At 53.6% G+C, this 14,407-nt stretch overlaps 2 protein-coding genes across 5 annotated transcripts; one reads left to right on the forward strand and one right to left on the reverse strand.

Moving 5' to 3' along the window:
• Positions 1-248: 248 nt before the first annotated feature.
• Positions 249-8,293, forward strand: EXOSC5 (exosome component 5). Of its 2 annotated transcripts, XM_074369599.1 has the most exons (7): positions 249-519; positions 3,942-4,055; positions 4,543-4,664; positions 5,885-6,025; positions 7,011-7,100; positions 7,852-7,948; positions 8,208-8,293. In XM_074369599.1, the coding sequence occupies exons 1-6, from the start codon at positions 372-374 to the stop codon at positions 7,942-7,944; spliced, it is 708 nt and encodes a 235-aa protein (XP_074225700.1). In that variant the 5' UTR covers positions 249-371; the 3' UTR covers positions 7,945-7,948; positions 8,208-8,293. The 2 variants fall into 2 exon arrangements, with proteins under 2 accessions (XP_074225700.1, XP_010945600.1); XM_010947298.3 differs by having other exon boundaries at positions 253-519; positions 7,852-8,293.
• Positions 8,294-9,965: 1,672 nt separating this feature from the next.
• TMEM91 (transmembrane protein 91) lies at positions 9,966-14,407 on the reverse strand. 3 transcript variants are annotated; one of them, XM_074369600.1, is made up of 4 exons: positions 14,004-14,407; positions 12,739-12,977; positions 10,843-10,992; positions 9,966-10,311 (listed from the first exon to the last, which is right to left on the reverse strand). In XM_074369600.1, exons 1-4 carry the CDS (start codon positions 14,014-14,016, stop codon positions 10,153-10,155), a joined length of 561 nt encoding a protein of 186 aa, XP_074225701.1. In that variant the 5' UTR covers positions 14,017-14,407; the 3' UTR covers positions 9,966-10,152. The 3 variants fall into 3 exon arrangements, with proteins under 3 accessions (XP_074225701.1, XP_074225702.1, XP_010945601.2); XM_074369601.1 differs by having other exon boundaries at positions 14,066-14,406; XM_010947299.3 differs by having other exon boundaries at positions 13,892-14,032.

Raw genomic sequence — 14,407 nt, forward strand, 5'->3', positions numbered from 1 at the left:
TAGGACACATATGTAGGGGGATAAAACAATACAGCTTCCCCCAAAGTTACTCAGACCGCCTCGTCGTAGTTGTTTCTGTAACAGGCAAAGAAGAGGGCAATCTGGCTAGAGCCCCAGGGTTTCAGGGCCCGGGGGCCTCGGGTAGGAAGAGCTCATGCCAAGGCCCGCCCTCTTTTCTCTTCTGTCCAATGGCTTTCCTGGACTTTCGAGGCGGGAGTGAGAGCGACCAGATTGTTAGTAAACGCGGAGCCACGTGTAGGCGCGGATTCTGGAGCCCCCGGCGGCGCGTGCGCACTGGGTACGCAGTGTGTACGCAAGCGCGCGTTTCTGTGCGGAAGCGAGAATCCCCGCTGCACGTGGGGTCCGGGGCGATGGAGGGGGCGATGCAGAATGAAGCTAAGATCCGCGCTGAGTCTAAAACAGAGTCCGGCCCTCGGGGCCCCGGCTGTAGCCTCCGGCACTTTGCCTGCGAACAGAACCTGCTGTCCCGGCCTGATGGCTCTGCCTCTTTCCTGCAAGGTAAGAACTTACCCAAGTGGTATTCGTTTGAGGGGGTGGTTACAGTGTACTCTGCTAGCTGGTAAATAACCCTCCTGGACTGGTGCGGTTCTTGCCCGGGTGGATACTACTGCATACGCCAGCAGACATATGTCTCCCTCCCGACTAGAAAGAAGATATCTCCACTTGGTAAGTAGTGCTCAAAATGAAAGAGGGGCAGACCTCCTCTTAACGAATACTCGGAATAGGGAAAATCTCTTCATCTGGGTGACTGTCTCCCTTGACTAGGTTCCTTCCCGGCCTCCCACACACCAACCGTGGGTCCATACATCCCAGACTGAGGCAAGCCCATTTGTTTGCATAAATACCCGGTAGTCTGGCAAATCACCACTACCAGTTTAATTACTCCCTAGATACGTGGCAGATTTTTTACCCAAGTAAATACTTTACAGATTGCGGGTGATGGCCCCAGCCCCCGCCCCAACAATTGGATAAATATCCCTTTGCCTGGGATACACAACTCTCCATATATCCCTAAGACTGGGGCAGGTCTTACTTATTAGGTAAATATCCCCTTCCGCTAGCTAAATACCTCTCAAACTAGACTCAACTCCCTGACCTGGGTAAACATTCCTCTGGAGATAGGCCTAAGGATCACCCCTATAAATGCTTCAGGCCCCTCTCTAGGGTATTATCTTAAACCCAGGTACAAAGCCTACTTTCATTCATTCCTTGGTTGAACACCTGCATTTTTGCTAAGTGCTGCTCTAGGGACTGAGAATACACAGATAAAAAAATTTTTTAAATCCCTGCCCTAACAGAATTTGCATTCCATTCAGAGAGACAGACAAAAGGTAACTAAGTAAAATATACAGCAAAATACTATGGAGAAAAATATATCAGGGAAGAGGAATAGGGTATGCCAGAGAGGGTTGCAAGCAGTCTTAAATAGGGTGTTCGGGAAAGGCCTCACTGAGATGGCACCATTTCAATAAGGACCCAAATGTAAGGGAACAAACCCTAAAGAGATCAAGAGGAAAGCTTACCAAGCATTGGGAACAACAGGGGTAAAGGCCCTGAGGCAAAAACTTGCCTGGTGTGTTTGAGGAACAGTCAGGAGACAAGTGTGGCTGCAGCAGTGACAGGAGGTTGGAGAGAGGTAAGGACTGCCCGTCACATAAGGCCTAATGATGACAACGGAGCCATGTGACATGATCTGAATATATTTTAATGGAACCTCTCTGGCTGCAGTGTTGACTATAGAGGATCGGAGGGAGGAGGGAGACGATGGTGGCTCAGACCAGAGTGGAAGCAGGCGGGTAGTGAGATCCTGGGTGTGTTTTGAAGGTAAAACTGACCAATGTTGCAGATGGTTTGGTTTGGAGGTATGAGAGAGTCAGGGAGAACCCTAATGTTTTTTCTCTTAGATCAGCTGTGCTAGCAGAAGATGGGTTCAGTTTGGAAGATTAAATTTGCAGTGCTTGGTAGAATCCGAGTGGCAGTGTGGACTGGGCGGTAGTACATATGAGACTGGAATTTGGACTCCGTCGGCTATAGGTGGTATTTCAAGCTACTGACTGGTTGGAATTACCACCAAAATTAGTATAGATGGAGAAGAGAGGAGGTCTCAGGACTAAGCCCTGGGTCTTCCAACTTGTGCAGAGCTAGGAAAAGACACTGAGGAGGAGTAGCCAGTAATGTAAGAGGAAAACCAAGGGAGGACAGTGACCTGGAGCCCAGAGAAGAATGAGTTTGAGATGTAAGGGCCAACCAGCTGCCTCGGCCCTACTGAGAGGCTGCATCACGTGAGGATGGGAATGGCCTGTGGGTTGACAACTTGGACGCAGATCCTGGATGGCACTGTCGAGCTGCTCCAGTGGCGTGGTGGGGTCAGGGAGGAAAAGAGTCTGTGAGTGGAGACGGCTCTTCAGGAGCTTTGCTGTAAGAGGATCAGCTCAGTGGGGCTGGAGTTAGATGGATGTAGGGTCCAGAGGGGAGGGAATTGCTGGAGCCATGTCCTGGAGAAGGTGAGAGTGGAGGGACCCCTACGCTCAGATGAACCACAGAGAGCTCATCTGGAGTAACAGGAAGGAAGACCCCATTGTGGATCTAGTTCTGTTTGGATAATTTCCCCCTTCAGGGCACAGCCTCTGGGAGCCAAGAAGAACCCCCCAATTACATGGCAGCTCCTCCTTCCCAACCCCGGGGAGCAGGGGGGGGGGCGGGGAAGGCCTCACCCGGGACTTTCCCAGAACCTCCCCCAGGCTGAGCTGTTGCTAAATGCAGCTGCCTGGAGTTTTTTAGAGCTTAAGAACTACTGAGCCCCTTCCATATTCTAAAGCCCCAAAGCCCAGGACCCTGGAGCAGGGTTCTGTGCAGACCTTCAAAAGTGTGTCCCACATGCCTGTGACCTCAGACTCTCTGGTGAGGTTAAAAATGCAAAGCCCCAAAACCTGCCCATGCCAACTAAGGCTGGCCCTCTACACTGTAAGTTAACTGCTGCGGTGATTCTGATTGCAGGCCAGTGTTTGGAAGCTGTGCTCGAGAGAGAGCTCCATGTCTTCCCCCTACAGGTTGCAGGCCCGGTTGCACATTAGAGCAGCTTGCAGAGCTCAGAGGCTCCTGGGGAAGGGGCCTGGGCATCAGAATCTTTTAAAGCTCCGCCGTGAGTCCAGTGTACAGCCAGGGTTGAGAATTGCATTTGTTAATGGTTCTTTTAACCTAGAATGGAGAATATCAGAGTGTATCAAAGCAGTAATGGTAACAGTTGTTTTGTGAGGCTTTCGTTCCATTAAGTACACACAGATGTGTGTGTTGGATCCTGCTCTAAAATCTCTTATGGGGAGTTGTGGTTAGCAAAGCCTGGAAGCTGATGTTACAGTCCAGTCTCTTCATTTTGCAGATGGTAAAACTGAGGCCCAGGGAAGTGAGCAAAATGCCAGGAGGAAGTCAGCAGGAGTCAGGACCCACCCCCAGACTGTTACCCCTTTCTCTCCACTGCTGCAGAGTCTGGGGATGTAGGCCTGAAGGAAGAGAGCTGGGCTAGGGGATGCTTTGGAAGGAGAAGTTGGGACCACAGCAGTAAGAGGAAGGAAGGTTAGCGCTCAGGAAGGACTGCATGTTAAAGTTGATAATAATAGCAAAAGTCTGTTGGGCACTCAGCAGTTCCCTGGCAGCGTTTTTCTTTTAAATAGATTATCTCATTTAATCCTCACAGGTAGGGGCAGTGGAGGGTACTGTTATCCTCATTGTGCGGATGAGGAAGTGAAAGCAGAGAAACGAAGCAAGTGTTCAAAGAATCACTGCCAACAAATGGGAGGCCAGAGTAGGGGTGATGTGGGGAGCTCTGGCCACCTGGCTCAGTCCCCACACTGTTAAGTGCCGCACATTGGGCCCCAGAGTCAGGGAAAAAGTGGATGAGGCCTCCTGTGCTGTCTCCCCAGGGGATACGTCCGTCCTGGCTGGTGTGTACGGGCCAGCTGAGGTGAAGGTCAGCAAAGAGATCTTCAACAAGGCCACCCTGGAAGTGATCCTGAGGCCGAAGACCGGGCTGCCTGGTAATTGGGCCCAGCTGGATCTTCCGATGTCCACTCTGTTGGGGCGTCTTGCCCGGTGTCTCCCCGACTGCTGTCCCCAGTCTCCACTCCCCCTCTCCCTCCCCTCAGCCATTTCTGTCTCTTTCTCCAGCTCTCTGCCTGTGTTCCTGTCACTTCTCTCTCTCTCAGTCTTCACTTTCCCCTCCTCTCTCTGGGCTCCGTCTCTTCTTCTTTCCATTAACCTGTTTTTCTGCCCTTTTACGCTCTGTCCCCCTCACTCCCCAGAGCTGGGCCCATGGGGATGGGAGTAGACAGCAGCACTGGATTTGGGAGCTCTGAGGCTCTCTTTCCCACCAGGAATCCTCTATCGTCCATGCAGGGTCTTGTACTAACCAGGGCTGAGACTTGCAGGCCCTTTCCAGAGGGTTTGGGTGGGGCATATGGAGGAAGGTGAGCCAGACGGGAGGGAAGCGCCTGACCACCCCTACCCCTCCCCTGATTTCCCCAGGCGTAGCAGAGAAGAGCCGAGAGCGACTGATCAGAAACACGTGTGAAGCAGTGGTGCTGGGAGCCTTGCATCCCCGCACCTCCATAACTGTGGTGCTGCAGGTTGTCAGTGATGCTGGCTCTGTATCCTTTCCCCCAGGCCACCCCCTCCAGGAAGTCCTCCAGAATCTCTGATTGGCCCCCTTACTGATGGCCATGTATGCACCCTCTACTAGTCTGTTTCACAAGCACCAACTTGTTGTAGAACAGCAGGCACGGCTTGAGTGCTTACTACATGCCAGGCACTGTTCTGAGCACCTTATACCTAACTCATTTAATTTGCACAGTAGGGTCAACTCACACTTCTAGTAATTGGCAGGGCCAGGACTTGGGCCCAGGCCATCTGGTTCTAGAGCTCAAGGCCCCTAGCAGGTGGGTGTTCCGTTCCCATGTTTCACGTGAGGAAACCGAGGCCCAGAGAGGGGAGTTTGCTTGCCCAAGTCATGTGGCTGGAAGGCAGCAGAGGCTGAATTCACACCCAGGCCTATCTGACTCCAAAGCCTGTGCCATTGACCTCTGTTCTGACCCTGAGCTTGGATTTGAGGTTCAACACTGGAGGAGCCCTAAGCAGGCAGAGGGGTTGGTTCAGCAGCTCAGCCTTGAAAGATGGCTGTGGTTTGGGTGAGAAAGGTGGAGGCCAAGGACCAGAAACCGGCCTTTCTAGAAGGCTCTGCTGGGGCGTGGCCCTGTGCTGGTCAGACACTTCATAGATGGGGAAGACGAGATCTGTTGTGAACCCATTTTACGGAAGGGAGGTAATATAGGGTCAGTGGCAGAGGTGGGACTGACTGACTGTAAAGCTGGGCCCTTATCTGCCACATTAGGCCTGGGGAGGAGGGACTTGAGGAACCTGAGGTGTGGCCAGCTGTCTGACTTAGGCCTCTGCTCACCTCGCACCGCACCCCAGCCACACCTCTTCCCCGGACTGTGGGCTCCCAGGATACTGCCTCATCCCTCTGTCACCTGATAGCACCACCTGCTCAATTCCCAAGCTCCGGGCCTGGCCTTGCCACTGCCTCCTTGTGTGATCTTGGAAGGCTTCCGCCCTCAGTTTCCTTGAAGGTTCCTATCTGTTGCATATCATTATGATTCCTGATTGAGGCTCAGAGAGAGTAAGTAACTTGCTCGAGGTCACAGCTTACGGGTGGCAAATTCAAGTCTGGAACTCAAGGATAGTGGATCCCAGCACTACTTTCCCATTCTGTTTTTCTGTGAGCAATTAGTGATGTCTGCCACAAGCACTAGCAGGGTGAATGGAGGCGTGCATGTGTTGTAGAAACTTAACCACTGCCTGTGGCACTCAGCTCCTGGCCTGTTGCCTGAATGCTGCCTGCATGGCATTGGTGGACGCTGGGGTACCCATGCGGGCCCTGTTCTGTGGGGTCACCTGTGCTTTGGACTCTGGTGGGACCCTCATGCTGGACCCCACAGCAAAGCAGGAAAAGGTAGGTATGAAGGGCAGGGTGGTCAAAGACCTCAGGCAGACGCTCCCTCTCCTCCTCTAGGCCTCGCTTCTCCAAAACTGTTGGCTTGTACCACCTCAGTCCCAACTGGCGAGCTCTGCTCTGTTCATTTGGGCAAGTGCTAGAAACCCAACTCTAACCCATCTAAGCAAAAAGGGAGTTAATTTTTAGAGGCTGAAAATCAAAAGCAAAGGAGGAGAGAACTTTTTCTCAAGTGCACAGTGTGCTAGGGCTCTGGTTAGTCACAGTTATTTGCCCGACTGTAACAGTCACATCCAGTCGGGAAAGCAGAAACTCCTTGGGGGATTTCAGACAGAGGGAATTTAATGCTGGGACCTGGTTACAACCATGTTGGAAGAGCTGCAGGAGCAAAAAGGAAGAAGGGAGGCCACCCAGATATTAGAAGCCTGAAGGCAACTCCTAGTCTGTGCTGTTGGAGACACTGGTGCAGTTGGAACTAGAAATGCTCTGGCTTTGCACTGGCTGCTGAAGTCCAGAGCCCAGCCCACCTCCATGGCTACTGTGGCAGGTGATGTACCCCAAACTCCTGCTGCAGGGAGGACCAAGATGCTGCTCTCCCTCCTTCCAGTCTTCCCCCAGATTACTGGTAGAACCTTACTGGTGGAAGAATCTGGGAAACAGAATTTGCTGGCTTCCAGCCCCAGGGGTACAGAGCACTGGAGGGAGGCTGGAAGGCACCAGGGAATGATGGGCACTGTGGCTGCCCCTGTGGCACAGGAGACTGTGCTCAGAAGCCCCTGTCAGAACCGTGTGGTGGAGTCTGGCGTGGGAGGCGGTTACCCAGGGAAGCAGGGAAGGAATGATATGTAGGGGGAAAAAAAAAACCACACACACTTGATACATAAGTGCCTGGCTGGGAGAAAAGCAAGCCCCTTCTTTGGGACCAGCTGAGATTGTGTCTGAGGGGAGAGTCCCAGGTCCCCCACCTTGTACCCCTCATCCCTAGGAGGCCCGGGCAGTCCTGACGTTTGCACTTGACAGCGTGGAGCGGAAGCTGCTGATGTCCACCACCAAGGGGCTCTACTCCGATGCTGAGGTACCAGCGTGTGATTAGGGGTGACTGTCAGATCCCTCCCTCCCATTTAACGTCAGGTCCTGTCCCAATCCTCAGAGGCTTAAGGAGAGCTCCTTCCCTGCATCCCTTCTGTAAAGAGGAGTGTTCAAACTTTGCAGCCATAGAAACCCTTGTGGGAATTTTAAAGGGAAGCCCAACTTACGAGAATAGAAGAGGGGCTCAGGTTGAAATCAAGAGGTAGGGGCACCTGAAGGCCTCCCAGCTTCCAGCCCAGAGCTGTGCACCTTGGAGTTTGGAATGTCCGTAAAACAGTTTGGCAACTGTTGGATGAAATGGTCTCCAAGAGCGTTTCCAACCTGGCCCTCCTGTGAATCCAGGCATACGTGGCAGTAAAGATCTGGGGTGTCTCAGATCCCATGGCTTGTAAGACTGGAGTCACAGGGCCTGTGGCTCTAAAATTCCAAACTCTGGCTCCAGAGATCAACAAGGTTGCGGTCACTTCCAGGGGTCAGGATGCCCGATCCCCTTGGTCTGAGGGCTTGGAGCTGCAGGAATCTGACCCCTGGAGCTTTCCCCTTGTCTTTTTTTTCTCCTTTTCTCCTCTCGGGAGCCCATGCAGTCCGGGAGGAGGGGGTGCACTTGGAGTAATCCCCACACCACCTGCCTTACTTGTGGAGGGCTAGGTCTGGGGACTCTGGGAATCAGGTGGGGCCTGGGGGAGCCTCCACGGGGCAGGCCCGGGCCCTGAGCACTGACCTGTCTCCCCTCCCAGCTCCAGCAGTGCCTGGCAGCAGCCCAGACCGCCTCCCAGCACGTCTTCCGCTTCTACCGGGAATCGCTGCAGAGGCGTTACTCCAAGAGCTGAGGCAAGAGCTGAGGCAAGCCGGGGCAGGGCGCCCTCCCGCCACTGCCACCTACCACCTCCAGCGACAAATAAACCAGCAGCCTGGCCCTGCCTATCTGTCATTGTGTGCCGGAGTGAGCTGGTCCCAGAGCTGCAGGGACCCCCAACCTGCTAGTCAGTCCCTGGGCCCATGGGGGGAGGTCGGTACAGACCCCACCCCGCCCCCAGGAAGACACTCTAGGAGTGTGCATTTATTGAGTGAATCTACTCATTCTGACCGTCCCATAAAGTGGGGCTGTTACTGTAGCCTCCAGGTCCCAGGTTCCAGGAGCAGTGAAGTGATGGACAAATAAAGTTGGTGTCTGTTGAATGGTGGCAAATGTTATTTTAAAAAGGGACGGGGCCGGGAGAGGGGTTTTGGCGGGTTCGTTTGAGGAGGGCAAATTTAATACATCAGTCAGAGACACCTTCATGGAAAGGGGGACATCCAAGGGAAGCCCGGGAAGAGGCCAGGGGCAGGCTCAGGAACTCACAGATATGTGGGGGGAGGACCCCTGGCAGAGACCTGCAGAGGTTCAAGGGCTGGCAAGGTGGCCAGTGTAGCTGAAGCAGAATGAGGGTGGGAGGAGGGAGGGGTGCTCAGGGAGGTAACAGGCCTTCTGGGCCTCAGGGGAATCTGGTTCTGAGTCTTTTAACTGCCAGGGGTCACCACCTAATTAGCGGTGCAGCATGGGTTCCACTGAGTCCAGACCCAGAGCCCTCACCGTTCAGACAAACCCAGGAGATGCCAGCACACTCTGGACTGCGGTTCCCTCTCTGTGAACCAAAGTGGCTGAGGCCTGTTGGTTCTCAGGGGTGGGAGCAACCCCTAAGGGGCTTTTGGAAATGGGTATATTTTTAGTTTTGATTTGACTGATCACAACCCTCATATTTAGGGAATAGGAGCCAGGAACATCCTTCAGGAGTAGTGTTCCCACCGGTGGGCCACATGGCTGCCAGATCCTGTCTGCCACTGCCACTTGGGGGTGCATGGTGAAGGTGACACGCTGGGGGGCCTTCTGCACACTTCATACTTGAACTGGCTCACGAGGTGCCCACAATTGCCCCTTTGGGCAGGTGTCATTTTCATCCCCAGTAACCAAGAAGGAAATGCATAAATATCTAGCTTAAAATTATGATCCGTGAAGACACTCAGGAGGGCACAAATGGGGAACAGTATTTCCTCCTAGCGAGATTAAACGGCTTTAAATGGAGTGAGAAAACTAAACCACTGTCGCCTTGTTACTTGGTGTTATCAGGCCCCATTTAACGTGCTTCTGCTAAGTGTTCATGGCAGACGGCTGTTTTGCCTGCCTTTGATGTCTTAAGGCTCCATCCATCCCAGCCTCCCAGTCTCGGGCCACTTGAGGGGGCTGCCTCCTACCCCAGGAGGGCCAACAAGAGAGTAACTGAGGAACAGGACCTCTGGGGTACCTGAGCTACCTGGGGCTATTTTTCTCTCCCAGAAGGAGGAGCCTGCACAGTGAAGCCAACAGGAGAAAGGAGGGCCAAGAGATGGGGAGACCAGACCATTTCATTTGAGCCCTGAATACGGTACTGTGTCGGCTTTCTTGCCCTTTCTTGGGCAAGGCAGGCCTTCTTGGATTTCTGCCATTTGCTGTCAAAGGAGCTCAGAGGGAGGCTGTGGTTTACATGTATGACCCACAGTCTTCGGGTCTGTTTCAGGTGTAGGGGGAAATAGTCCCATTTTGCAAATGAGAAAAAGAGGCTCAGAGAGAAGGCACTTGGGCAGAGGTTCCACAATGAACATGGAGGAGTGAGGACTTGGAACCTGGCTTTCTCTAATTCTACCGACCACCCATGCTGTGAAGAGAATATTCTGCAATTTGGAAGCCCTCCGGGCCGCGCGGCGGATTCCCCCTTCTCTAGCTCTGAGGTGTCAGGGGGCACCCTGGGGACAGCCCGTCACTCTGGCCCGCCCCCTCCAGGGGTCAGGCGCCGCCAGCCCCTTCCACCTTCCCACACACACAGACAGACACAGGTTTGGCGGCAAGAGTGTCTGGTGTTTAATCGCTCTTTGCGGCCTCCAGGAAGCGGGGCGGGGGTGGTCCGGCGCCCTCCCATTTCTGGACGCTACCGCCGCCGCCTCATCCACCCGGATTCTCCACTCCGACCGCGGACGCGCTGGGCGGCCAGCCTCTGGGTTCACAGTGGGGGCCGCAGGGGCAACTAGGGCGGGTCCCGGGAGGCGAGGTAGGCGGCCAGGGTCACCAGGGCGGCCGCGTATGTGCACACGCCCAGCCCGACGGCCAGGACCCCCAGCAGGAAGGCGCGGCGGGAGGCGGCCCCTGCCCCCTGGACGTCCCCCTTGGCCCAAGCCTTGTTGGTCTGTGGAGGCGTTGGGCAGCGGTGACTCAGGCATCCCCGCAGCCCAGCTCCTCCCCCACCCAACACACCCATGTATTCACTCATCTATTCCAAAAACAGATGGAGCAGCTACTGTGGGTCGGGCACAGTTGGGCACTGGGGAATACCGCGTGACTAATAAAAACATGTATATATGACCATATGCCACAGTTCTAACTCTGAGCCTCACAATGGCCCTGAGGCAGGAATTATTCATTCCCATTTTACCGATGAGGAAAATGAGGCACAGAGAGGTTGAATGGCTTGCGCACAACCTTACTAGAGAGCAGCAGACCTAGGATTTGAGCTCAGGTTCTTAACCACCCCTCTGGGCTGCTTTCTGTGAAACATGCCTCATTTTACCCCTGAATGTTTCTAGATGATGAATACTTATCTCCATCTCTCCCCCTCCACCTGCCCCCTCGCAAGCATAGCTCCTCTGTTTTGTTTTATTTTTAACGCATTTTTCTTTTTTAATCCAGTCCCCTCCCAACCCCACACCCACAGACTGACCTTCTGGGCCAGGCAGAAGGCGGCGATGCCCACAGGCCAGAAACAGCACAGCATGGAGAAGACAGCCAAGCCAAGGTGGTCGTGGGGTAGGAGTGGGGAGAGCAGGCCGCCCCCATCCCAGTCCGAGTCACTGTCACTGGATGACACATCCTATGGGCAGGAGACGGCCTAAGTGGGCATCTCCACCCATCTTCCCTGCCCCCAAAGACACCAAGAGAGAAAAATGTTCCAAGAGATAGGCTCCTGACTTGTCTAAATCCTGGATCCCTCTGTGGGGAAGCTCTAGACCTTGTCTCCAGAGAAAAGCATCACCCACACTCAAAAGCTTTGAGTTCAGTTTCAAGGAGTTCACAAGTCCAATCACGGATACTATAACTGCTTAAAAGCTCTGAATTAAAAATCTCTGAAGTGAAGACAGAAACCAATGGGGACAGGAAACTGTAACAAGATGGAGATTAGGGGTGCCAGCTCTGGCGGCCTAAATTACTAGGACAAACCTGTCAGCTGAAACTACAGGTTCTAGGTTAAAAACAATTTGTTTTAATTTTGTATCAAATAGCTCACAAGACTTTAAGGAGTTACTGTTAAGGCCAAAACTGAAGTGAAAATCAAGGTTAATTTAACAGAGAGGTCAAATGAACAGAGAAGGCCCCTTCTGCCCTGCAGCTGACACAAGTAAACCAAATCCTCTTTGGAGGAAGGCACTTTAATTCTAGGCCTCAAAGAAATTTTTCCTAAAAACAATGTTTCAAATACAATGACCAGCACGCAGTCAAAAATAACTAGGCACACGAGAACCATAGATGAGAATTGGCAGAAGTAATAAGGCCCTCAAAGTCTTCAATTAATGGAATTATCAGACACATATACCAAAGGGAAGCTTACTGTCACAATGTGGCAGGCTGTGTTTCCAAAAATGGCCACAACCACTCTCCCATCCCACATGCTCTTCTTCCAGTGTGACTGATAATCTTCCCATCAAGGGGTGAGGTCTATGTCCACTTTCCTTGAGTCTGGGCAGGCTGTGACTCACTTGTAATTGATAGAATGTGGTGGAAGTAATGCCACACGACTTGTAAGCATAAGTCAGAAAAGGTAGTCAGCAGCTTCTGTTTTGCTGAAACACTCATGCTGGAGGCTGGAGGCACACAAGAAGTCTGACTGCCCTGAAGCTGCCATGCTGTGAGCCCAAACCAGCCCACCTGGGGAGACTCATGCAGAAGCCCTGAGATTCCATCAAGAGACAGAGATCCAACCAGACCCCAGCTACTTCAGACCCTCAGTGTTCCAGCTCTAGCCACTGGCTGACCACAACCTCATGGAAGACCCTGAGGCAGAGCCACTCAAGTCCTTCCCAAATTCCTGACCCATGGAAACCATGAGCCATGATAATGATTATTGTTGTTTTAAGTTGCTAAGTTTTGGAGTGTTTTCTTATACAGTAATAGCAACCGGAAAACCATGTTTAGGAAATAAAAGGCAAGCTTGACAATATGCCCAAGGAATAAGAAATTATCAAAAGTGACATTAATTGGAAAAAAAAAAAAAGAGAGAGACCAGGGACAACAGAGGCACAGAGATGCATTGGCTTAGGAGAGAGATGGACAGATAGAGAACACGGGGGTCAGAAGTCAGAGGGAAGAGAAAAAGAGACAAAGGGAACAAAGATGAGATGAATCTGGAGAGAAAAAGGTAAAGCAACAGGGGGAAAAAGAGAATAGGAAGAACCACAACTGGAAACCAAGGAAGGCCACACACAGTTGGGAAGTGAGACTGGAGGCCAAAGGCTGGTACTCAAGCTGCCAGCCTGCCAGATGTTGGCCGTAGCTGGGTTCGCCCTCCAGCCCCCTCCCCTATCTCCCACTAAGGAGCCCACCTTAGTGATGCTGCTCTTACCTCAAGGTCAGGTGGCCCTGGATCCCCTAGGCCAGCGCTCACAGAGGGAAAAGATGGTGGCAGAAACTGCCAACCCCTCAGCGATTCCGCAAAGGCTGTCTCTCGAAAGGGAGGCCCCAGATCAGGCTCACCAGGCTTCTGGACAAGGGGCTCACTGCCTGCACCCACCAGCAGAGGCTGTTGGAGTTCTCGAAGACTGGGGCTGTCCATGGCTGGAGAGAGGTTCCCAGAGGGAATTCCTGGGGGTAGGGGAAAGAAAAAGACAAGTTGTAAAAGTTGCACCTTCATCCTTCCCCTGACTCCTGGCTTTGGAGAGGCCCCAGGCAGAGATTAGGTAGCTGACTGATCTTCAGACCCATTTTACAGATAGTGAAACTGAGGCCCAGGGAGTAAAAAGAGTTTCATCCAAGTTGTGACGAGAACTCAGGAATATGGACATTTGGTTCTGGGCTACTTTCTCTTCAGGTCAAAACCACATACCTGTTGCACATTTATTCCAAACCATGCCTTACACACCTACTTGGCCCATGAACTTCACACCCATACTGGGTTCACACTCCCATCCCTCCCCCCCACGCCCATCCCCAATTATGCGTAGTTCACACACCCTCTGTGGCCCCCAAGCCTTCACATTCTCAATCCCCAAGTCCCCTGCCACACGTACCCATCCAGGCAAGCCCAACACCCCCTCCTCCTGTGCACATTCATGTCCCAAGGGACTGTTTGCATACTTGCCCCCCTAAAATAAGCTCGCAGAAAACACCTCTCTGGAGCCCCAAGCTTCTCACACACTCATCCAAATAACTCCTTGCACCTTCATCCTAATCCCCCCAGCATCAGATTCCCCCAGATACACATATATACACAGGCTTCCCACACATGCAGCCTGGACACTCTCCCCTGTTCCCACCCATCACCTTCCTTGTACACCTGCCCCAGATACCCAGAGCCACACACCCCTCTCCTACTCCAGCCACATCCATGACTCACACCTACCAGCTCCCCAAACACCTCACCAGAATCCACCTTTGCACACCTCCCCCATAACATCCGCAAACCACCACACGTACACACTCAACTCAACCAGAGAATATTCTTCTTGCCCTCACTATCCCCCTGAGGGGTCCCCAAGTCTCCCGCCCTCAGTACAAACCTGCCTTGAGCCGATTTCCTCACCAAGGTTTTGCCTCCGGATCCCCAACGCCAGGACCCGGGGGAAAGCGGTACCCGCCCCCCCCCCCCCCCCAGCTGAGCCCCTCACTCACCGCCCACGGCCATAGGCCGAAACCTCTTGGGCCCCCTGCACAGACACCCGCCCCGACCCTACCTCCCGGGGTGGGGGAACTCCGTGAACCTCGCTTTCCCCGGTGCCGGGACCGGGGCCTGGGGGCGCGGGGTCTGTGCGCGCCGCTCGGCGCCCCTCCCAGCGCCCCTGGCCCGCAGCGCGCGGGGGCGGGGATGGGGGCGGGGCGGCGGGCCCCAGGCTCCTCCCTCTGCCGAGCCAAGGAGGGGGCCTTGAAGGCCGACGTCAGCGCCCGGCGTGGGTCCCTGCTACCCCGGGTGTGGAGGAGCAGGCGGTAGTCTCTGAGCACAGACCCTCCCGAACCCAGACCCAAAAGCTGTAGGACGGTGGAGGGGGCGCCCCAATTCTCCAGGGCCTTCCTGGCTT

This window comes from Camelus bactrianus, chromosome 9 (assembly GCF_048773025.1).
Source record: "Camelus bactrianus isolate YW-2024 breed Bactrian camel chromosome 9, ASM4877302v1, whole genome shotgun sequence".
In the NCBI taxonomy this organism is placed as follows: domain Eukaryota; kingdom Metazoa; phylum Chordata; class Mammalia; order Artiodactyla; family Camelidae; genus Camelus; species Camelus bactrianus.